This window comes from Abramis brama, assembly GCF_963993115.1.
Source record: "Abramis brama genome assembly, chromosome: 20".
NCBI lineage: Eukaryota > Metazoa > Chordata > Actinopteri > Cypriniformes > Leuciscidae > Abramis > Abramis brama.
In genome coordinates, this window is record NC_139982.1 from 28748426 (window position 1) to 28773258 (window position 24833).

At 37.9% G+C, this 24833-nt stretch overlaps 2 protein-coding genes across 2 annotated transcripts in view; one reads left to right on the forward strand and one right to left on the reverse strand.

Moving 5' to 3' along the window:
* Positions 1–1117: 1117 nt before the first annotated feature.
* On the forward strand, positions 1118–13076 carry appl2 (adaptor protein, phosphotyrosine interaction, PH domain and leucine zipper containing 2). Its single transcript, XM_084094416.1, has 21 exons — positions 1118–1224; positions 2459–2557; positions 3909–3968; positions 4079–4150; positions 4500–4587; positions 5236–5277; positions 5384–5442; positions 5580–5726; positions 6920–7002; positions 7102–7254; positions 7340–7528; positions 8442–8484; positions 8602–8658; positions 8773–8867; positions 9008–9157; positions 9343–9398; positions 10094–10268; positions 10367–10403; positions 10481–10633; positions 10721–10768; positions 11218–13076. The coding sequence occupies exons 1-21, from the start codon at positions 1168–1170 to the stop codon at positions 11347–11349; spliced, it is 1995 nt and encodes a 664-aa protein (XP_083950542.1). The 5' UTR covers positions 1118–1167; the 3' UTR covers positions 11350–13076.
* A 23-nt stretch (positions 13077–13099) lies between these two features.
* The window catches only part of tubgcp6 (tubulin gamma complex component 6), a 19193-nt gene continuing 7459 nt past the window's right edge, over positions 13100–24833 (reverse strand). Inside the window, 19 exon segments of the mRNA XM_084095233.1 lie at positions 13100–13393; positions 14876–15069; positions 15145–15358; positions 16002–16134; positions 16220–16414; positions 17135–17276; positions 17570–17738; positions 17836–17991; positions 18240–20628; positions 20711–20797; positions 21506–21644; positions 22215–22330; positions 22403–22491; positions 23004–23085; positions 23374–23523; positions 24051–24073; positions 24076–24189; positions 24388–24479; positions 24676–24806. Coding sequence (XP_083951359.1) covers positions 13302–13393; positions 14876–15069; positions 15145–15358; positions 16002–16134; positions 16220–16414; positions 17135–17276; positions 17570–17738; positions 17836–17991; positions 18240–20628; positions 20711–20797; positions 21506–21644; positions 22215–22330; positions 22403–22491; positions 23004–23085; positions 23374–23523; positions 24051–24073; positions 24076–24189; positions 24388–24479; positions 24676–24806 — 4707 coding nt within the window. The 3' untranslated portion in view covers positions 13100–13301.

Here is a 24833-nt window from a genome sequence, read left to right on the forward strand (position 1 = left end):
AAAATATTATTAAAATTAATTAATAAATATTAAAATCAATACAAATTTAATAAAATTAAACAATAGAATACATTTTTTAAAAATAATTTACATTTATAATTTATTAAAAAATATATGACTATTTAATATTTTAACGAAACCAAAATACAACCAAAACAATAAAAAGCAAGCTATAATTTAATAAAATTAATCAAAAGACTTAATTATATTTATTATAAATTATTTATGTTTATAATAAAAACATAATTTAAAACAAATCACAGGTCAGAAACTGTAAAAAGCAATAAGTAATAATAAACATATTTATTATTAAAAGTGAATAAATATGTAATAAAATGAATTAGATCTATCTGTCTGTCTGTCTATCTGTCATCTATCTGTTTGTCTGTCTCCTTTTTTAGGAATTCTAGTAAGATATAGTTTGGACTAGGCTGATGACAAATGGTGGACACACAGATGTTGGTTTCTGGGTTTAAAGGTCTGGGATCACGAGCGCTAAGCCTTGAGGTGTTCACAAAGAGATGTTTGTTATGACAGTACGTAGGAGCCTCTCAGGGGCCGCTCGAGTCTCCCATCCGCTACTGAACTTTCTGATGATCTGTGGCACATGATCAAACTCTGGACAGAATGCGAGTTTCTATTAGGAGTTCATTAGGACTATTGTGAACTGAGAATTATGTCATAATCTTAATGAAAAACATAGAGATCATGAAATAACTGTAAATGCAGAACTGATACATTTAAAATGTTTTTTTTACTGCCTTCGTATACTATGTGAATGAAAAACGTATATGTATATAAACCCTAAATAAAACCTAATTGTACAAAAGGAAAAAAATAAAATGGTATTTTCATAAAGTGACAATATACCAGTGTAGTCCAGCAGAGGGTATTGTGGGATATAAGTCAGGAAACTTTTCAACCCCAAAAAATAACACTTTATCTTTGTTTTGAGTTCCACCTCGTTTTTAATGACAATATACTTTATCATTATTATTATGTATGCTTTATTCAGGTGTATTTTTGAAGCAGAGTCAATGCTCAGTAAAGAGGACTGCTTTTCCCAGCATGCAACCAAAGCAGTTCCGGTTCGTATTTGAGCAGCTGCATGCTGGGAAATGTAGTCCTCGTCCTTTTATTCCATTCTCACTGTCTCCGACGCGAAAGATGCCTGCCGTACACCACAAATTATTACTCGAGGAGGCCCTGCAGGACAGTCCGCAGGTAAACATTTGTATCCTGGATCTTTGTTCAATGTTTCAGCACTCATAACTGTTCGGTTTTGTGCGTTTTGCGTTGCAAAACTGATGATGCGGCTGTCGAGACGCGCGTATGTCGCTGTTCGCAGAGCATATGTGCGAGCTAATCTAAATAAAACATCAATTTAAGTGCACATTAAGTAGGGGATCACTTCAGCTCGTTAAGTTTATATAACTGCTTGCATAGTTTATTATTCAAAGTGTTTTATTCCTAGATAAGAGCCATAGATGAGACGCGAGACACATCCTGCACGTATGTTGATCATATGTTTATAAATGAGAGACGCGCGTCAAACATACGTGCATCTGACGCTACAAACGCGCGTCTTATTTTCAGATTTGGTGCTTTAAAGCTGTAAATGTTTTGCTGGCAGTGGAGTTGTGAATGGAGGGGCCTGTATGGGAGGAGTGTGAGATGTTGTTTAGTTGGTAAAGCCCACAAAAGTCTGATCCTGATACATTAGATCACATATGTTGTATCAGATCTATTATATGGTGACAGGGTTACACTTTATTTTAAGGTGTAATTGTTACAGACTAGTGTAATTATATATTTAAGTACTGATATTAAGAAACTACATGTATGTACTTACTATAGGGTTAGGGTAGGATTAGGATTTGGTTGAAGGTTAGTTGCATGATGCATAATTTACTGTTAATACTATGGTAAGTACATGTAACAAGGACACTGTAAAATAAAGTGTTACCGGTATCAGTACTTAGACATCACTGGCAGATCAGAAACAACAACAAATAATCAGAGACATCAGATCAGCATGTGAGACATAAGGTGGAGCACACAAAAAAAACGTTGACGTAACACTGTACAGTCTTGCAACCGGTTTTGATTATTATTAGCTATGCAAGAATCATAATTAGGCCTAATTCGCATGCTATGTTATTGCAGTTCAACTCGTCGTGAAGCTGTTCCCACATACTTGTGATATTCTCAGTGAACTAATGATTTACTTTATACGCACAAGTTATGTGTCTGAGTCATACCCCATAATGCTCTATTTGAGATTATGAACCCACAGCTGCTCCGCCCGGCCAGTCGCTTTGTTTGCATTGGAAACACACCCAGAAGTCAGTCCTGATCCCTGACAGAACACACCTGTGGATACACCCAGCATGCTTCACGCTACACGCATGCTTAGCACATTTAACACTGTGTGAATATCGTGTGTTTTCTGTGGCAGACGCGGTCCTTGCTCAGTGTGTTTGAAGAGGATGCAGGCACGCTCACTAACTACACAAACCAGCTGCTCCAGTCTATGCAGAGAGTGTTTGGAGCACAGGTACACACACACACGTGTTCACATTGACTTCAACAGTGGAGGCATAAAATCGAAATTGACTATATCTAAATAAATATTCTGCTTATTGATCACGATTTATCAGTGCATGGTATTTTAAAGAGAAAAGTTTGCAAACTGAAACTGATTTTCTTTTCTGCTGATGTCATCAAGGCCTCAGGGGCGGGGAGAAAATAATAACCAATGGTATCACAGCATCTACAATCCAATCAAATCCTAATGTTAAACCTGTGTTATTTTCAACTGATTATGCTGTTATTCTTGGAAATATGGCGCATGATAAATGTCAAAGAGTTAGTTCACCCAAAAAATGAAAATTATCCCATAATCACTCACCCTCAAGCCATCCTAGGTGTATATGACTGTCTTCTTTCAGCCAAACACAATAAGAGTTATATTAAAAGTATCCTGGCTCTTCCAAGCTTTATAATGGCAGTGAATAGAGTTTTGAAGGCCAAAAAAGCGCATCCATCCGTCATAATAGTAATCCATACAGCTCTAGGGGTTAATAAAGGCCTTCTGAAGTGAGCGATGCATTTTTGTATGAAAAATATCCATATTCATAACTTTATAAACTATAATGACTGACTTCCGGAAACGGCCATACGCGAGTCTAGTTTCAGTGACCTCTGACATTATCATTTTTATTTTTGGGTGAACTAACCCTTTAAATGTATTGCAAACTCTGAATCATTAAATGTAAATATATTTTATGAAGGTCCAAACAGGAAATAATTATATGAAATCTTCATACATATTTATAAACCCTGAATATAAAGTTGCAATTCTAGGTATGCAAGTTTATAAATATTTATTTTATGATTATGTAGTTATTACTCAGAATATATAAATGCAAATCAGAATATAAAGAGGCAAATCTGAATATAAATATGCATATCTGAATATATAAATGTAAATGTATGGATGTAAATCTGAATGTAACTCAAAATAAATGTAAACCATGAATACATAGAAAAATCTGAATATAGTTATAGGTTTGTATATATAGTTATTAATCCTGAATATGTAAATGCAAATCCTGAATGTATAGTTAAAAGTCTGAATTTATGTTTATAAATCCTGAATAAATATATAAACCATGATTCATATTTTTGGATTATGTTTGGCATATAAAAATTATATGAACATAGTTAAAAATAAATATTTATGTATATTACTCATGTAAATATGACTTTATATTTAATAATTTTATATGATAAAAATTAATAAAATAAGCCCCTTTAAAAGCTTGTTTCCTCAGAAAGATCCCCATGCAAACTAACTGGTGCTGGCTCTGATTCTTCCTCTGACTAACTGGGTTTCCTGTTCGCAGAATGAAATGGCTCTGGCGACCGAACAGCTTTCTAAGCAGCTCTTGGAGTATGAGAAGCAGGTGAGCGCTTTTAAACGACAGCAGTGCATTAGCAGCCACGATGAGTTCTGGGAACGTCTGAATATCAGATGAGTTATCAATAAATCTGTCATGATGGTTTGTGAGTGCAGAATTTTGCTCTGGCGAAAGGCGATGAAGAGGTGATCAACACTTTACAGCACTTCGCCAAAAGCGTGGAAGAGGTGAGGAGACTCCTGTGGTGTGTGTGTGTGTGTGTGTGTGTGTTGGTGTGTCTCTGTCAGAACGAGTCCATCAGTCATGTGGCAGCTGGTGTGGGCTGTTTCTCTCATGCTGGTTGTTTGATGTTTGCCAAGGTGGCGAGATCACCTGATCATGTGACCTTCAGCGAGATCACATGACCTTCATCATTTGCCTCACATACTGCAGAATTTAAGTTCATATTATTCAGATTATAATGTAAAGTGGCAACAATTCAGTGTGACATTACTGTCAAAACACACCACAGTAATATTTTATAAATATTTGAATAACATTGATATTTGAATAACAAATCTCTTATTTTCTCTCTAGCTGAACTCTCTGCACAATGAGTTGGCCACACAGATCGCTGATAAGATGGTGTTTCCCATGGTGCGGTTCAGAGAGAAGGACCTTACAGGTGCGACCCTCGCTTCAAAGATCATGCTCTTCACTGTTGCAGCGTTTTTATTTACAATATAATGCATTTTTATATATTTTTTAATTTTAATTCAAATAAAAAAAGTAATTGAATTTAATATATTTTAATATATTTTAATATTAATTCAGTTATTTCCAAAAGTGGACACTTTTTTTTTTTTTTTTTTTTTAAATAATAAAATTATTATATTATGTATATTACACTTATTAAAATAACAATCTCAAAAACACTATTTTTTTCTTGTATTTAAATTAATATTGATATTAATTTTGATATTGATTCAGTTATTTCTTGAACACTGGTGTCTATTTTATCATATTAAATTTTAAGCAGACAAATAACAAATATTTCTTTACTTTTTTGTTTATTATTATAAACAAGCATACTTCTTAAATCACTCATATCTCAATCAATGTTTCTTTAATAATTTCATGAGTATTTTCACCATCCCTCTGATGTTTACCATACCTTTAAGACTCTTATATGTATTTATTTAAATACTTTTTGTATGTATTTTTATGTTTTTCAAAAGTGAAAATCGTGTTTTCGATGATATGATCCAGTGAAGTGTCAGACTGTCTGACTTCAACCAAAAATTTTAAAGAGCTGTGATGAATTTGTTTTCAGAGATCAGCACACTGAAGGAGATATTCGGCATTGCCAGTGACGGTATGAAGTTAATCATTTCTCTTTATTTATTATTAGTGGATGATAGAACAATATTTATATGCTGAATGAAAATCACATTACATTCTGTCTCTCTTTGTCTCTCCAGAGCATGAAGCTGCCATGGTGAAATACAGTCGTCTACCTAAGAAGAGAGAGAATGAAAAGGTAAATATTGATGTAAATGCGCATCTGTATGCGAGAGAGTCCAGCACTGAGTTAGATGTGTGTGTGTGTGGACAGGTTAAAGCCGAGGTGGTGTGAGAGAGTCCAGCACTGAGTTAGATGTGTGTGTGTGTGGACAGGTTAAAGCCGAGGTGGTGAGAGAGGTGGCGTACTCCCGCAGGAAGCAGCATCAGGCCGCCATGCAGTATTATTGCGCTCTGAACGCGCTCCAGTACAGGAAGAAAGTGGCCATGCTGGAGCCCATGCTGGGATTCACACACGCTCAGGTCTGACACTCGCCGTCACACACTGCTTCACACTCTCATGGATGAGCTGCGTTTGAGAACAACACATCCATTAATGCATGTCGTCTAGGGGTGGGCTGTATGAAGAAATACATGATATTCTCGAAAATGTTGGTCAATAACAATATACATCATGATGCTTATGAAAAAACAATTAAAAAAAGGTACTTACTTTTTTTTTTTTTTTTATCTGAAAAGACAAATTTAAAAATGTTATTTTAAAATGTTTTAATAATAATTTCAAAAATACAGTTTTATCCTGCTTGGTATTTTTTTAATAATACTAATAATATGAATGAGTGTTTTGTATTTTTATAATGAAATGTATTCAAATAGTAAAAAAATTATCAAATAAAAAAATAAAATTATTATTTCAAAAATACTGTTTTAAATACGGCATTGTATGCATTTTTAAATTTATATTAATATTTATTTTAATATTAATTCAGTTATTTCCAGAGCATCGTATTAAATTCCAAATAGAAGAATGTGAAAATAAATTATTTTAAAATATTTTAAGATATTAAAATAATAATTTCAAAAATACAATTTTATTTTGCTTGGTATTATATTTTAATATTATTATTATTATTATTAATAATAATATACATATTAATAAAAATTATAGTTATTTCCGGAACATCATACTGTATTAAATTTCAGTGAAGAAATTTGAAAATGAATGATTTTGTTTTTAATAAAAAAAATATTTTGTTAGTTATATTACTTATTAAAATAATAATGTTAAATGCTGGTTTTATTTTCTATTAATATGAATATTTATATAAATATTTTCTTTTTTCATATTAAATTCTAAGTAGACAAATAATTTTTTAAAATATTATTATATTATTATTATATACTTATTTATACTACTGCAGAAAATAATGTCAAACATACTATTTTATTTGCTTTATCTTCTATATAAATATTATATTATATATTATATTTCTTGTACATTGGTGTCTTTTTATCATATTCTTACAGCTCCTTTTTTAACAGCAATAAATCAATTAGACACTTGAGGTTGTGCGTATCCTTTGCATCGTGCCCAACATCAGCTCTTAACTGACTAATGCATGACCTCAGGACTTTTGGCTTCAATTTAAGTGTTATTTGTGTGCATTAGAATCAGTGTATCTGAATAATCTTCAATCCTGTTTGGTTTTCCACAGGTAAATTTCTTTAAGAAGGGGATGGAGCTGGTGTCGAAGAAGATGGACAGTTTTCTAAGCTCAGTTTCCAGCATGAATCGGAGGTAAAGGACATGTCATTATTTCAGAGCACACACACACACACACACACACGTGTGTGAGGATTGTCTGTGATTCCCTCACGCTCTCTCTCTGTGCTTCAGCATTGAGTCTCAGTTAGAGGTCGAGGCAGAGGTCATGCGCTCGTCTCAGAGAGAGCTCCTGTCCGTGGATGACACTGTCTACATGCCGGACCACCATCACATCCCCGTGAATCGCACCCTCATCCAGAAAGCCGGTTACCTCAACATCAGGAAGTACGGGTCACTTGATCTCGGTCAGATTTGGTGAAGTTCGCAGGTGAGGTGTCTGGTTTAACACGCTGAGCTCTGTGTCCCGCAGTAAGACGGGGCTGGTGACCACGGCGTGGGACAGGCTGTTCTTCTTCACGCAGGGGGGGAACCTGATGTGTCAGCCGCGGGGCGCAGTGGCTGGCGGGATGGTTCTGGATCTGGACAACAGTTCTGTCATGGCGGTGGAGTGTGAGGACCGGCGATACTGCTTCCAGATCACTTCACCCAACGGCAAAACGTACGGAAACAGCGTTTGCGGCTTTGAACATGTGAACCTTGAATGTGTCAAATGTTAATATAATTTATATATAATTTAATAGATTTAAAAAATAGATGAACACATTAATGTTTATAATATTAATATTATATATTTCCATATATTTAAATTTAAATAAATGTAATTATATATATATTTCAAAAATATATATTAATTACATTTTATTAATTATATTAATATATATATATATATACATATAATGGTAAAATATACATATATAAAATGGTATATATATATGTATAATATATATATATGTATAATTATACATAATTTAATGTAAATTATGTATATTTGAATATAATTTCATATATTTAAAAAATATATATTAATTACATTTTATTAATTATAATATTATATATTTACATATACTCCAATAAAATAAAAGTATATATATATATATATATATATACATACATATAATGGTATATTATGTTGATTTTATGGTAATTATATAACTATAATTATATATAATTTAATGTATATTCAGTGTATAGATATTTCATTTAATAAAACTAAAATAAATATTAGAAGTAAAATGAGTACAATTTCAATATATTTTCAATTTACATGTTAAAATTATATACTTATAAAATACTAAAATGAACATATATTAAGTATATATGTATAGATAGATGAGAGAAAATAGAGAGAGAGAAAATAGAGAGAAAATATGGGTCACAGTTCTGAAGGGAACGTTGATTCCCCCAGTGAGTCCAGGGTTTCCTCTGATCCATCAGTCTCACCCCTCATGATGAACGTCCCGCTGGAGGACTGAACTCAGATGAATGATGAGGAGCTGATCTGCAGATCTGATCATTATTCCTGATGTTCTCTGTCAGTGTGATCCCTCACTGTTGTTTCTCTCGGTCTTCAGGTCTCTGATTCTTCAGGCCGAGAGTAAGAAGGAATATGAGGAGGTATTTACACGCTTCAATAAAGATGTTTTACAAAAAGCAATACATTTTAATAGATTGATTTATACAACATTATGATGTTTATTTCTTTCTTTACACGTTTTTCATTTGTATCCACAGTGGATTTGCACCCTGAACAACATTTCCAGACAGATTTATCTAACCGACAATCCTGAGGTATCCATCCATCCATCCATCCATCCATCCTGTTTTGTGCTGTTGTTTTCAGGCTGTGAAGTGTGTTCTGCTGTTGTTTTCAGGCTGTGAAGTGTGTTCTGCTGTTGTTTTCAGGCTGTGGCGATCAGGTTGCACCAGACGGCTCTTCAGGCTGTGACGCCCATCACCAGTTTCGAGAAGAGAGCTGAAGGTTCTCCTAACCCTGACCGGTACGAATATTTCACATCTGAGGATGACAACTAAACACTCCTTTCATTCCAGTTCACTCCTATATCTGTAGTTTATTATCTGTTAATACATTTTTATAAATGATTTGGTTTAAAAAAGTCTGTTTTTCTCTGATCCGTAGTGCGAAACCAGGCGGTGTGACCGCTAGAGAGCCTCAGAAACCCCCTGCGACCCTCGAGCCCGAAGATCTGATCGCCCCGGGAACGCCGATCCAGTTCGACATCGTTCTGCCCGCGTCCGAGTTCCTGGACCAGAACCGAGCCGGAGCAAGGTCAGAGGTCAAAAATCACCAGAACACATTAACAGTCTGTTTGCCCTTTTTTAGTGAAGTGTTTGTATAGATTTATCATTTTACAGCCTGTTTATGATTTTACAGCGTGTTTATAGTTTTACTGTCTGTGCTTGTTTCTCGATCTGGGTAATTCTGCTCAGTTTTAACTGCTTGTATTCTGACAGACGCACAAACCCCTTCGGTGAGACGGAGGACGATGACAACGGTTCAGACACACATGGTGAGACGAATCCGTTTCAACTCACTATTTATCAATGTTCCTGCGACAGCAAATAAACACTAACAGAAAAAAGTGGATATGTACCATTTCACTGAAATACTTTGATTTACAATGTAAATAGCATGGTTAATGAATATACTACTAATAATGTAGAAATAATTATTATTAATTGCTTTTTATTATATTTTTAAAATTGTGTATATATATATATATACATTTAAAAAAAAATATATATACATTTTATGATTTTGAAAATCACTGTATTACTTTGAGAATTATAGAAAAAAATCAAATGTAAAACCTTACTATATGATGAAAAACATGATTAATCGCACATTATGGCATTTGGCCGTTTTGATATCTATGCCATTTAATGTTGATGATTGCGTTATTTTACATATGCATCTGCTCACATATGATATCGCTTGTTTCTTTTTCTTCTTCGCCTGTGTTTTTGATGAGGAGATTCAGTACTCTTTCAGAAGATGTGTTATAGCGCCCTCTACCGTATAACAATGAAAACGTGGAAAAGACGGAAATTTCCGGCGAAAGAGTTAAAAATAACAGAATTATAGAAAAATCTTCAAAAGTAAAAGCTCACATTATGATGAGGATTATGATTAATTACATATTATGCTCCTTAAATAGGCTTTAAATTTCTCTAATTTCTCCTTTTCCTCTCTGAAATCTCCCAGATTCCCTCCTGCAGCAGGTGTTTGCTGTGCGGTTCTTGGGTTCGATGGCCGTTCGGGCCGGTCACACACAGGAAGTGATCTATGAAGCCATGAGGCAGGTTCTCGCCGCTCGCGCAATCCACAACATCTTCAAAACCACCGAATCCCATCTGATGGTCAGCAGTGCCTGCATCAGGTGCGTCGGGCGGCTCACTTCTGAAATGCAGTGTTTCAAATATTGACATTTTTACAGGACTCTCGGGGGGCTTAAAACGTTTTTGTTTCTGTCGACAGATTGATCGATCCACAGACTCAAGTCACCAAGATCAGTGTAAGTGTTTATTTATTTCTAACACTGCTCACTGAACTGAAATCTGTCTACATCTCAGGTGTGTGTGTGTGTGTCAGTTCCAGCTAAAGGACGTGTCTCAGTTTGCGGCCCATCAGGAGAACAGCAGGCTGATGGGCTTCGTTCTGGAGGGGAGCGACTGGAGCAACGGAGGCGACGGTGAACCCTCCTTCAGCGTATTCGTGTTCGAGAGTAACACTGAAGGAGAGAAGGTCAGTCTGCAAAACCATAAACCATAACGCTTACTTCTCACATTTAATATCTGATTAACTCCTGGGATTTTTGCTGTTTCTCCTCAGATTTGTTTCACGATAAACCTGGGGAAAGAGATCTCAGAGGCAAAGAAGGTAAAGCAGAATATAAGCCCATTTTAGAGTGGCCTTTTATTGTGGCCAGCCTAAGGCACACCTGTGCAGTAATCATGCTGTCTAATCAGCATCTTGATATGCCACACCTGTGAGGTGGATGGATTATCTCGGCAAAGGAGAAGTGCTCACTAACACAGATTTAGACAGATTTGTGAACAATATTTGAGAGAAATAGGCCTTTTGTGTATATAGAAAAAGTCTTAGATCTTTGAGTTCAGCTCATGAAAAATGGGGGCAAAAACAAAAGTGTTGCGTTTATAATTTTGTTCAGTGTGTATATATATATATATATATATATATATATATATATATAATATTATTATTATTAATATTATTATTTTTATTTTATTTTTAAAGAACATAAGTAGGGTCAGTTTTTGAATTTCATCTTGTGATTGTCATGACTTTGATCCTCATGTGTGTATCAGGACCCTGAAGCGCTGGCCCAGCTGATGAAGTCAATGCCCCTGACAAACGATGGGAAGTTTCTTCTGCTGGAGAGCGAGACGGGAGATGCAGCCGAAGCTTCCGGACAGGAAGACCAGGAGTCAGAGGCCTGATCTGAACACACACACACACACACACACACACTTCCATTACCTGCTGCTCTTCTCCTGTCCTCCCTCTCTCTCTCCAGACAGACTACATGAAGGAAAGCAACAGGTGGTCGAGGGAACGCCACTCGTTTGTTTAACACTTACCCAGTTTAGATGCTCACGATAGAAAAGATGAAGGTTAAAGGTGTCAGTCTTGTTTTAACCTTTCAGTTCGAAATCATCAGACACGAGTTTACATGTTAAAGGAATAATTCACCCAACAATAAATATTCTCACCATTTCCTACGCAAATAATTGTTTAAAATTTGGTTTGTTCCTCATGCCAATAGTATTGCATGACTCTGAATATAGTGCATGAGTACTATGAACCAATTTTATTATGTAAATGGTACTTTATAGAGTTAAACAGTTCAACTCGAGCAACTCGAGGTTTCTTTTTTTGGGTGTACTGTCCCTTTAAGAAAGGGTGTCTCTTTTATCGATTCTATTTGCATTTTGATTTTCATTGTATTTTTACATTTAAAATAGTTTCATAACGTCAGATGTAGTTTCAGCTACAAGCTGATTTTTTTAATACCTAATAGTTCAATCATAATACAGGAGAATTTCTTATTTTTCACACTACATTGTCAGCAAACACAATGAAATCTGAAACTTTATTTGCACTTTCTTGGTTCCTGTTGCATCTGACAGGTTTTTCAGCACATCATAATTAACATTCCATACAGCAACCATTCCACTTTTATTGTGATGCTGTTTATAATTAAGTCTGGCAAATCTGAAATGAATCTCAATTTGCATACTGCATCTCAAATCTCAGCACGTTGAACACTTGAAATATGGATTTGTGCATGCTAATATTGCTTTGAAAGAGATGTTTGTGTTGCTGTTGGTAAAATGGCGAGGAATATAAAGCTGAAGCAGCAGTTTATAAACACTTAAACCGAAATGTTAATGATTTTGCTAGACGGCAATGCTTTCATGCATATATTACGAGTTAACCATCACCAGTGAAGTATTTACTTTTATTATGAAGTATGCAAATTGGGATTCAGCAGAATGCAAAACAAAATTGCACTTTTTTTTTCTCTATATTTTTAGTTCTTTTTTTTTTTTTTTTACGTGCAATTTAGGTGCACTTTAATTTAAAAACACTAACTTCCTGTGGTCTGTTTACAATTAATACCTTTTACAATACTTAAAATGAAATCAGAAATTCAGACAAATCCTGTAGATGAAAAAAAAAAAACTGCAGCATATATTTTAACATTCATTCTGTGGAAAAATTAATCTCAGGGGGAGTCTGGTAACAAAACGAAATAGTAGTTTTCCCTCTCAGTATTTCCTGTGTGATCAGTTTGGTTTGTGCAGGAGGAGCCGCACGTCCACTGCGCTTCATTAAGTACATACTCATTTATCTGTAATCGTTTGTTTGTACTGAAGGTAACGTGTAGAAATAACGTTCTGAAAGTGGTTTGTTAGTGATTTGAATGAAGTTGAACTGTTGTTTACATTTATCACGAACTGATCTTGAAGTGTTCCTCGAACTTTAAATATGCCTCAGTAACAATCCGACATTTAACCTGCGATGAGCTTGAGCATGATGTATGCTGAAAAATAAAATCATTCATCAACATGATGTGCAGCAGTTATTGGACTGTCAGATTCTGCCCATGTATCATCTTTTCAGAATGTAAAACTCTTTAATAAAGCTTTGTGACCATTTCTAACGTAAGAGTCATGAGAAAGCAATCTGAAAATTAAATATTTTATTTTACACATCACATCATTCAGCTTTTGTGGATTAAAGCGTCACTGCACAACTTGATTTGAGTTCATCAGACAGCTTTGGTGATAAACACACATACTGACATGAACACTGAAGCAGGAGGTCCGGAGGGCTCGTTCACACACACACACACACACACACACACACACACACACGGGCAGGACAATCAAGAGTCTTTGTAGTAGTTATTGAGGTTGATCCGCAACAGGAAGTCCTCCAGATGGGGCTGATAGCCTTTATCCACCAGTTTGGTCACCACTGTAAAAAACAATCATATACACTGTTATTTAACTCCGGTTAAAAGGAACAATTATCCATTGAAAAAAAATGTAATTGAAAATATGATTTTTCTTCTTTTGAAAGCTTATTTACAAAATGGCTAAAACAGCATTAAAACACTTTTTTTTACTAGTGAGCAAACTTATGTAAAAGTAAGTTATGGTAATTATTCTGGCACAAGAAATCCTGAGTGACATTTAAGGAATGATAAAACGCTACAAAAGTGTGTGATGTGAACCCTTTGGACTAATATAGCTGTTTTATTACACGTCTGAATGTCTTGCTGGAACATTTAGCTTGTATGGATCTCTGCTCAAGAACAAGCTGTATTTGTGACGACTTTGCTGGCAACGATACAGTATTTATTTAGCCAGTTTAATTTTCTAAAGACTGTGCCATCTGGTTAGTTTTACAGCGTCGTCTCGTCTCGCAAACTGCACATATGACAGCAATAATAAAGAGATATTTTTGTGGGATTTGTGGTTTAATTCTCAACAACAACACCAACAAAAAAGATGCCAATAGATTCAACATGTCTGATTAATTAACTGAACATGTCTGTCTGATTAATTAACTGAGATGGTCTTCAGCGTGGATGAGCTCAACATGATAAATACAGCCGTAATGTCTTGCCAACGTTTTCAAGAGAAAGTATATGAATTTATAACTGTATTATTGCAAATAATAAATGTTTATAAATTAAAGCATTGCCAACAGTTACTTTTTGGATAAAATAGAAATTAAGAAAATATATATATTTTTAATTAGTTGATAAAACGTTACTAAAAATGTTTTATTGAAAAAAAAAAAAAAAAAAATGTTTAACCAGTATACAGTCAAATTAGTGGGAAAAACTACTTGCCTATTAAAAAATTATGCATATATATATATATATATATATATATATATATATATATATATATATAAAATGTAATATACATACATATAACAAAAATACAATTTCCAGAAGCCAATTGTCTAACAGTTTAAATTTACCACTTCAAACAATGATTCAGCAATTTACTTCAAAACAAAAATTCTATTTGAGTAAAATAAATAGGTGAAAATTGATTATGCTGGTTTATATATTTATATTTAATATAAATGCTGCTCTCCATCTAAATCTCCATCTCCATATATCTTATCTCATGATCAAATATCCAACAATTATTAAAAAAAAACGGCATTGATTATTTTCATTTATTTTTTATTTTTACTTTTGTATTTTGAATGTACTTGTTTATTGCTGTCCTGTCCAAATGTTCCAAGCAAATACACAAACACTGACCGTATTGAGGAATAGTTGTTTTCAGCTACATCTCATTATCGCATTGTTCTGCTGACGGTAAGGCACACACATCTCTCTGTCTGTATCTGAGTTAGCAGGTGTGGCGCTCTAATCTTATCGGCCCCTGTCACGCCTGTGATCTCTCAGCGTTTGCACCTGTAGCAGCAGCTCACCTTTGAACAGGAAGCGGGAGTAATACTTGAAGGTGTTGTAGGACTGCTGCATGGCGATGAAGCTGGGGTGCACCGGCTCCCCCTGCTGGAGCTCCCACGGCTGCGCGATCAGCTGACCGCGAAACTTCAGGATCAGGCTGAAGATGCTGTGGATGATGTTCATGACGGGGGCGGCTTTCTCCGTCAGCAAACCCCTGAGAGAATACACCACTTCTCTAGATATCTGTATATTAATCACTGAATGTGTCATGTGGGACACGAGTCCTCACCTGAAGATGGCTCTGTTGAGGTATTCGGCGTGTGTGCGGTGAATGGCGTCCAGATCGTTGGCACTGCTCAGTTTTTGTTTGAACTCGCTCCAGGACACCTGCAGGATCTGGTTAGCGATGTAGCCCTGGATCACCTTCACAAAGTGCTGCATCTCGTGTCTGTACAGCTGCAGCTGATGGAACTGAACGGAGCGACCGGCACCTTTCACCAGCGCTGAGAGACGGAAAATTTTATTTTTCATTATTATTATTAATAATGAACTCTTCATCATGTTCCTCAAACCATTCCTGAACAATGTGCATCCAGCTGAAAGAGCCACTTCCACCAGGAACAGCAGTGTCATGAAGGGCTGTCACTGCTCTGTAACAATGTTTAGGAGGTGGAACGTGTCAAATTTACATCCACATGAATGACCAGATCCAGGGTTTCCCATCAGAACATTGATCAGAGCGTCACACTCCCTCCGTCGGCTCGCCGACCTGGTGAATCCTCACCACTGCTGGCTGGGAGTGACACAAACCTTGCCATAGAGATACTCTGAGACCGGTCGCCTTGCCATAAAAATTTGGCCCGTGTCAAGTTGCTCAGATCTTTATTCCTGTCCATTTCTCCATTTCTGCATCCAACATGTTGATTACGAGAAGTGATTGTTTGCTTACCATCTAATCTACCCAGACCTTAAAATGTGGCCTTGTTGGCAGCTCAGCTATTGGAACAAAACTATACAGACCCATTCTGACAGATTTAAATAACAGTAGCTTTTTCAAATGAGAACCGAATCGGATGGAAGATTACTGTGTGAAGAGTTTCATACATTTAGTGGGAGAACAGTAAAAAAGCGGGGCAGAAATCGTACCCGTCCTCTTGAGGTGAAACCAGACGTCTCGGAGGGACCACACCATGTGTTTGAGCTGCAGCAGGAAGGAGAAGAGTCTGTTGTATTTATTCAGACAGCTGTCTGTGATGACGATATTCACCGGCCAGTCCACCTACAGAACCAGAGAAAGATCATGAAAAAACATCCAGCTCTTCAGAAGCCTCAGACTACAGTAAGACAGTGACCTTGACTCTGACCTTGTATCGGAGCTCGAGACAGTTCAGCGAGTCTGGAGCGTGAGGGTGGAAGATCTCAGGAAGGTATCGCAGAGCAAACGTGAAGTGAGCCGCCAGCTCGCTGTCCCCGTGAATGCTGTACTGTAACGCTTTATTCAGAATGGAGTTCAACACCAGCGGGGTCAGCAGCTCGCCGGGGGTCTGACCACTGCCCAGCTAAACACACAGCGCACAATAAGAAGCATTTTAAATATTTGGATGCTACACTTATGTGACAATGTTATATCTAATTTTGTGTAAACTTTTCTTAAAGGGGACCAATAATGCACTTTTTCAAAGTCTTGATTTTGTTTTTGGGCTCTACTAGAATAGGTTTTCAAGCTTGAATGTTCAAAACATATATTTTTCACATATTCTCCATTGTTGCAGCTCCTCTATTCCCAGTCTGTCAGTAACGCTCTGTTTAATTCCAGTCTCTATGAAGCCCCTCCTTCTAAAAAGCACAATGTGTTCTGATTGGTCGGCTGGATCAGTGTGTTGTTATTGGTCAACTGCTTCGAGCGTGTTTGGGGAAATGTCATGCCTCTTACCATAATCATGAATTTTAACACACTACTAATGCAACTCAACCAGGCCCCACCCCTTTATTGGCGTATTAGGCGGGAATTATTTAAATGAGGAATATTGTGATGTGTTCGTTCGACTCAAGACTACAATGGAGGTGTTTCAGGGAGTTCAGAAACAGTGTTACTGATATAGAAAATAACTTCTGCTGGAGTGACGTTGTGCTTTGTAACTTTGCAGACCTTTTTCATGCTCAAACAGCAACATTACACACTAAAGAAAGATGAACACGCATAATAGCATAATGCATAATAGGGCCCCTTTAACAAGCTCTTCACATCAGATTTCTATGCTTATTTTAAGTGTTGAGACCTTCTCGAAGAGCTGATTGCTGAGAGAGAGGGCAAACTCTCCATCCTCCATTAGCAGGAAATGCCTGAGAGTTTCAAAATGCTTCTCCACACCCAACTCCACGAAAAAATAATCCACCACGGCCTTATTTACCATGGACACACTAAGAGAAAGAGAAATTTGGATGTTTAGTGTACAGGGATTTGTGCGTTGTTTATGGTTTACATCAGGGCTCGATATTGGCACTTATTTTACAATTTCATTCGGATTTTGATTTAACATTGATTCAATTGAAAATATATTTTAGTTACAATGTAAAGAGGTCAAAGTACACAAGAGCCTGATTTAATTCATAGACTGATTCCAATCGACATCTTGCTTGATATTTGCATAGGCTAAATTGGATAGTTCAAATAAAGATTGTGATTAATCAGAAAATCGCTCTAGTTTACATACTGTGTAATCAGTGGTGTTGTAACAGAGTGTTTCATGAGCACAGGAAGTGGCATCATTTCGCTGAGCTGAACAGCAGTGGCATCGGTGGCCCGGTACAGGGAGGGGTCGACAGGAAGGCCGTTCGGGCCCCGCGTGACCTGAAGCAGCAGCTCAGACTCTGGAGCCGCAGCTAGAGCAGGAACGACAACACTAACTTCTCTGTTTCTGATATATAAAGAAAGAAAGCTCTGATGGTTCATGATGAAGACAGCTGGTCCGGTACTCACTCAACAGGCCGTATGAGTCCTGGTACTGCTCGACTTGGTACTGTGAGGCCAGGCTGAGAAGATAGCGATCCTCTGGACTCTTTTTAGGGGACAATCCTAGTCCCAGAGCCCAGGCAGACAATCCCTCATCCAGGGAGAACAGCTCACTAGGGGGCGCTGCATTTCAACATAACAAATACAAATAAGAAATCATTAACCACAGTGAATTTACTTTGTTCATGACCAACAGACATCAACAAAAAAACATAAAATAAATAATTCTTAAAATTAGAAATCTGTACCTATGAGTAAAATGTCACTTCTAATGAAAATGGGAGTTACATTTTTTTTGTATCATTTTAAAATTCTGAAGTTTTTCTGAAAGTAGCTGAGGTTGCTAAACATTTGTGCAGTTGCGTTCTCACCCTGGGTGTCTGAGTCAGCTGGTGTCTCTGTGCCTCCTGATGCTCGGACAAATTTGTTTGGTAGTCTGTCACCGTACAAACTCCCTGGCACCACTCCACCAACCACGCAGCCCATGCCCAGAGCAGAGTCTGATGTGTGCGCACGGGCTTCGCTGTATAGAGAGCTGGGTCGAACAGTCTCAATCCCACTGACCACACACCCACTACCCAAGGTAGACTGTGAGGAATGTCCGTACTCACTTCCAGGCAATGCAGAGCGCTGAGGGTCTGCGCCTGATACAACACACCCTAATGTTAGCATGGAGTCCGACGAATGTCCGAAAGCGCTGCCAGGCAGAGGGGTGGATGAAGGGGCAGCGTCTGGCATCACACAACCCACTTTAAGAGTGCTGTCAGAAGAGTGACCAAATTTGCCCAAAAGTGGGCGAGAGGCGGCGACATCTGACACAAACTCACCCACCTTTATATGGGCGTCAGAGGCGTGGCCATGAATATTAGCGGTAGGGATGTGAGTATTTACCTCAGAAATGTGTCCGCCAATCCTTATATGGGCGTCAGAGGCGTGGCCATGAATATTAGCGGTAGGGATATGAGTATTTACCTCAGAAATGTGTTCGCCAACCCTTATATGGGCGTCAGAGGCGTGGCCATGAATATTAGCAGTAGGGATATGAGTATTTACCTCAGAAATGTGTTCGCCAACCCTTATATGGGCGTCAGAGGCGTGGCCATGAATGTTAGGGGTTGGAAGAGAAGTGGTTACCTCAGAAACATGTTCGCCAACCCTTATATGGGAGTCAGAGGCGTGGCCATGGATGTTAGGGGTTGGAAGAAAAGTGGTTACCTCAGAAACATGTTCACCAACCCTTATATGGGCGTCAGAGGCGTGGCCATGGATGTTAGGGGTTGGAAGAGAAGTGGTTACCTCAGAAACATGTTCGCCAACCTTTATATCGGCGTGGCCATGGATGTTAGGGGTTGGAAGAGAAGTGGTTACCTCAGAAACATGTTCGCCAACCCTTATATGGGCGTGGCCATGGATGTTAGGGGTTGGAAGGGAAGTGGTTACCTCAGAAACATGTTCGCCAACCCTTATATCGGCGTGGCCATGGATGTTAGGGGTTGGAAGGGAAGTGGTTACCTCAGAAACATGTTCGCCAACCCTTATATGGGCGTGGCCATGGATGTTAGGGGTTGGAAGAGAAGTGGTTACCTCAGAAACATGTTTGCCAACCCTTATATGGGCGTCAGAGGCGTGGCCATGAATATTAGCAGTAGGGATATGAGTATTTACCTCAGAAATGTGTTCGCCAACCCTTATATGGGCGTCAGAGGCGTGGCCATGGATGTTAGGGGTTGGAAGAGAAGTGGTTACCTCAGAAACATGTTCGCCAACCCTTATATGGGCGTCAGAGGCGTGGCCATGGATGTTAGGGGTTGGAAGAGAAGTGGTTACCTCAGAAACATGTTCGCCAACCCTTATATGGGCATCAGAGGCGTGGCCATGAATATTAGCGGTAGGGATGAGAATGGTCACTTCAGAAACATGTTCACCAACCCTTATGTGAGCGTCAGAGGCATGGCCATGGATATCAGAGGAGGGCTGGGATGAGATCAGTGCTGGATCAGGATCACGGCTGTTATTTCTCGTATGAGTATCAGACTCTGACTCATGGAAGCTTATGAGAGGAGACACAGATTGTTCTTCTTCTGGCTGAGAACAGTGAGAGGGCTGGCTGACACTCTCACAGGACTTGGCTTTCTCTGTTGGCTCCTGTGTGGCTTGCTTTGGCTCTGAACCTGTGCTGGCCGCCGAGGGCTCTGTTCCTGTCTCTTCTCCAGTTGGTTGTTTTTCTGCACACTGGCTATCGCGCTCTGCCTCACATGTTCGCTCTTGAGTGGTTTGTGTAGGGGTGTTTGACTCCGAGCGGATCGGACCCTTGTTCCGCCCCGAGGCAGTGGAGTCTCCCAGCTGCACTGAGCTCTGTGAAGGATGTCCATGAACACTAGCCTTCGGCTGACCTACTGACACCTCTGGAGTGAACTGACCCAATTGGAAGCTAGACTTGGATGCTTGTCCATGTGGACAAGGCACAAGGACTGACTCTAGGACTTCAGAAACATTTTGTCCAAGACGTATGTGGGAGGTTGTTGAGTGTGGCTTCTGTGGGTGGGGTTTCTGAGGAAACTGCAACAGGTCAGAACCAATGTCATGGAGGGCCTGGGTCACGGCACCACTGCCAGGGAAGCGTGGAGGCTTGGGGAGGAAGTCAGCAATGTCAATTCCATCTGATATGAGAGCATGCATTTCATCACTGGCATCAGAGCAGGGAGGAGCAGAGGATTCTGGGAAAGGAGGATCTGCTGTTTGCTGTTCACTAAGATTCTGCTGTAAAATGAAAAGAATTACAACAGTGTAGGCTAAATTTATGACGCTATAGATGTGTATATGTAAAGAACAGCACACAGACCTCAGCGTGTAGTTGTGCAGACTGTTGTTTGTAGGCTGTTTCCGGGGGGGGGGCCACCATACCTAAAGGAAACTTCTCCAGAAGAGCCTGAACAGAAATCATAACACCTCAGAGATAAAGATGTCCCCTTATCTATCATTTTCAAACAGTACTTTCATGGATGATGCTAACATATACCCTTTGCTAACTGCTGGACATATGATTACTAATGCAAGTACAACTACCAGACAGTTAAAAGTTTAAGGAACTTAGAAAGGATGGTCCATAAACTGAGAACTGGAGACTTTCACATGACACCAACAAAGGTTTGTGTTAGTATAGTTTCTAGCTACAGTATAATTGTAATTGAAAAATTTAATATTTAAAAAAAATAATTTTCTTGTACATTTTTTTTATTAATAATGCATTATATACTTATAAATATACATTTTAGTCAAATAAGTTACTAAAAACTATTTTTTTACAAAGAAAAAAAATCACTTTTGCATTAGTAAACAGGTACTACAAATTCTCTATTAAAATGCACAAAAAAAAAATATTTAACATATTTACAGATATATTTTAGTAAAAATAATTGATTGAAAATGGATAAAATGACAAATAATCACAATATCCCCATTGCAATTATCAGAGAAAGATACAAAACATACTCATTACAAATGCAATTTTTTTATAAATAGTTTTAATAAAGTTACAAAATAATTATAAAATTAATACTAATTTAATATTACTAATGAAAACCATTGCAATAATAATGCAACAACCCAAACTCTACAATAAAAACTGATATCAGACCTGTACGTTCTGTTGCTCTTGCTGCAGGAAGTTCACTCTGCGCTCATCGAGTTTCATCCTCTGCACCTTCCACATGGCTCTGAGCTCTCGTCTAGCAGCGGCTTCTGATAACTGACCGTACTGAGCGATCAGATCCATCCTGAACACACACAGAAAATATATCATTTCATTCTGAATTTCCTTAATGCCTTTGATCTCTCTGGATATTTGAGTCCTTTATATTATTTAATACTATTAATACAAAAAAAATACTATTAATTATCTTCACAGTGAAATAGATTTGTATCTATTTATCTATCAAAAATAGCTGCCCACTGCTCCGGGTGTGTGTTCACAGTGTGTGTGTGTGCACTTGAATGAGTGAAATGCAGAGCACAAATTCCAAGTATGGGACACCATACTTGGCTACACATTTATGCAAATGACTTTTGTTTTTAATGAGTAGTTAATTTCCTCATAAAAGAGCACAATCTTGTACCTTTGTCTTTTTTCCTTAATACTTTTTTGGATTTAATCCAATTTTGTAATGTTATGATTCATCTGAGAGCTGTTTTGGTTCATGGCACATAATGCTTTATTGAATAATTTGCTCAAATGCCTGTGGAGAATATGAAAGGGAAATAAAGTTCCTGTGGGAGGTCACTGCTGCGCTCTACAGCCTCAGCCTCAATCGTTGGTGTTTTTCTGAGTGTTACTGTATGCCACCCACCGTGCCCTGCGCTCCAGCTGCTCCTCGAGGGCCTGCAGCCTCTGCTCTCGTTCTCTGAGCTCTCGAGCGTAGCTGAAATCATCTTCCTGCTCCTTCCGTCTCGCAGCACTACGCCACTGAAACCACATCCACACAAGTTAGAGCCACGGAAGATGCTTTTACTGACTGGTTATTAATATGCTCCTCACCTCCTGGTCGAGTTCCAGCTGCTGTTTCATCTCTTCAAATCGTTCTCTCTTCTGGGCCTCCTCCGCCAGACGCTGCGACACCTGGCGGCCTGCAGGGGGCGAGAGTGAAAACAGCAGGACGTCAGCTTGTAAACTTCATTTATCTGACTCTGTGGGAGGAACTCCCTCTCGCTGGTCGTCCTGATAATTAATACTTGACCTCCACGAGGAGAACAACTGTGTCCTCCTCGCGTAAAAAACATTGTTTACTTTACACATCAGTGTTATTTTAATAGCATGACTTTTTATTAATATTTCGAATAAGATTCTATCCATATATGTTTTTATTTTAATTTTTAAACTCAAACTAATCAAAAAGCTTTTGGTCATGATAAGCAGAAAAGTCCCATTTCCGTCCCAAATGGCTCACTCAACGTGAACTTGCTGGCCCTTAGGGCGTCCCATTTCTCCTTTTATAATTCAGAAGGCTGCTATATGGGACAGGGCCTATGATGAAAGTCAAGTTTGGCTACGCAAGACTAATTTTACCCAGACAGAAGCTGCTAACAGCATCAGGTGCATGTGTGTGCGTGCTTGGGTTTTGAAGGGACAGATTTCTGACCTCTGATTCTCTCCAGGGTCTTGGCCGCTGTCTCTCTGACCTGGTTAATGAGCTCCTGTCGAGCCTGTTCAGTCCGCATGGCCTTATAGAGAGAGGGGAAAATAAAGGAAGACAGACTTCAACGCAAAACAATGAAGCAGATTTTAGCCCAGGTCACAGTGTCCTGATGAAACTGGGTTAATGGACCAGATTTTAAAATCTCATCTGTTGCCATGCCAACAGTACGGGCACCACACCGTTATTGGGTCTCTAAATTAAGTGAGCATATTTAAGACATATAAACACTTAACCTGGATGAGCTTTTTTGAAAACCTCATAATTACTTCACTATATATGAACGGCAAGCGGAGCACCGTGACATGTGCAGTACCTTCTCCTCCCTGCTGATGGCGCTGTGCCTAGCGATCGTCTCCATTCGCCCTCGGTACACGGCACAGTCTCTCTCAATCTCCTCAACTTCCTGCAGGGAAAACGTCACAGCGATCCTGGGCACTGGTATATCCGACCAGAAGATGTAGTGCTGTTTAATGAACAGATGGAGTTAAATCAGAACTTCCAAAAATCACCTCCTGTAAAAATGTATTTTTATTCAGTAAGGATGCATTAAATTCATCAAAAGTGACAGTAAAGACATTTATAATGTTACGAAAGATTTATATTTCAAATAAATGCCATTTTTTTTACTTTCTCTTCATTAAAGAATCCTGAAAAATCTCAATTTCCACAAAAATATCAAGCAGCACAACTGTTTTCAACATTGATAATAATAATAATAATAATAAGAAAATAAATGTTTTCTGAGCAGCAAATCAGCATATTAGAATGATTTCTGAAGGATCATGTGACACTGAAGACTGGAGTAATGATGCTAAAAATTCAGCTTTGATCATAGGAATAAATTAACTATTTTCTATTTTTATTTCAAAATATATTTTTAATTGTAATAATATTTCAAAATATTACATTGTTGTCAAAAACATAAAAAAAAAAAATCTTCTTGTCCCCAAACTTCTGCAGTTCAAAGCATCATAAGTGTTCGAGGGGCACCTGTGGGCAGCAGATTTTCAGAGATTGATTGTTTTCCCGCAGACGTAAACATCGTTTGCGATGTGTTTGAGGAAGACCGGCACACAGTCCTCTGCATCCCTCGAAATGAGAGTGTAGCCCTGCATCCAAAAGTTCTTATCTGAGGGGACAGAGATTCATTCATTTTTGGGGGGGGTTCTGCATAAATGACATATTGATTTTAAGACTGTTATCACTGATTTAACCGCAAACCATCAGCATTTTATTTATAATCTAATAATGCAGCAGAAAATGTATGGATTTAGCTAGAAATCTAAACATTCAACATAAAATTAAAGCGTGAGATTGAGAAACTCACCTCTGTAGGACAGATAATCCTCATTGACCTCAATCATGAACTCTTTATAAACGTCACGGAAGACGCCGCCGTACACCCAGTCTGAAACAAACCTACACACCAACACAGACATTTAGTTAAAGCTACACTATGTAACTTTTTTGTCAAAATTAGCTAAATTTAAATTAGTCAAAACATTAATTCTTCTTCCAAATTGTGTTTTTGTCTTGATTTTGACCCGGATTCACTATGGTAATAAGCATTTATATCTGAGATCTGAGGGGATGGTTTTTGCGGGAAATTGCGTACATATCGTGTCTCGTCATATCCGTAAATAAAGTTGCTCTGGCTACTTTGACGTGTGTCTGGTGTGGGAGCGAGAAAGCTTGACATGGAGCAGCTAAATGTTGAACCTCTCGCAGAACTGAGGAGTCTGCTGGCTAAAGAGATAGCGACAGTAATAATAC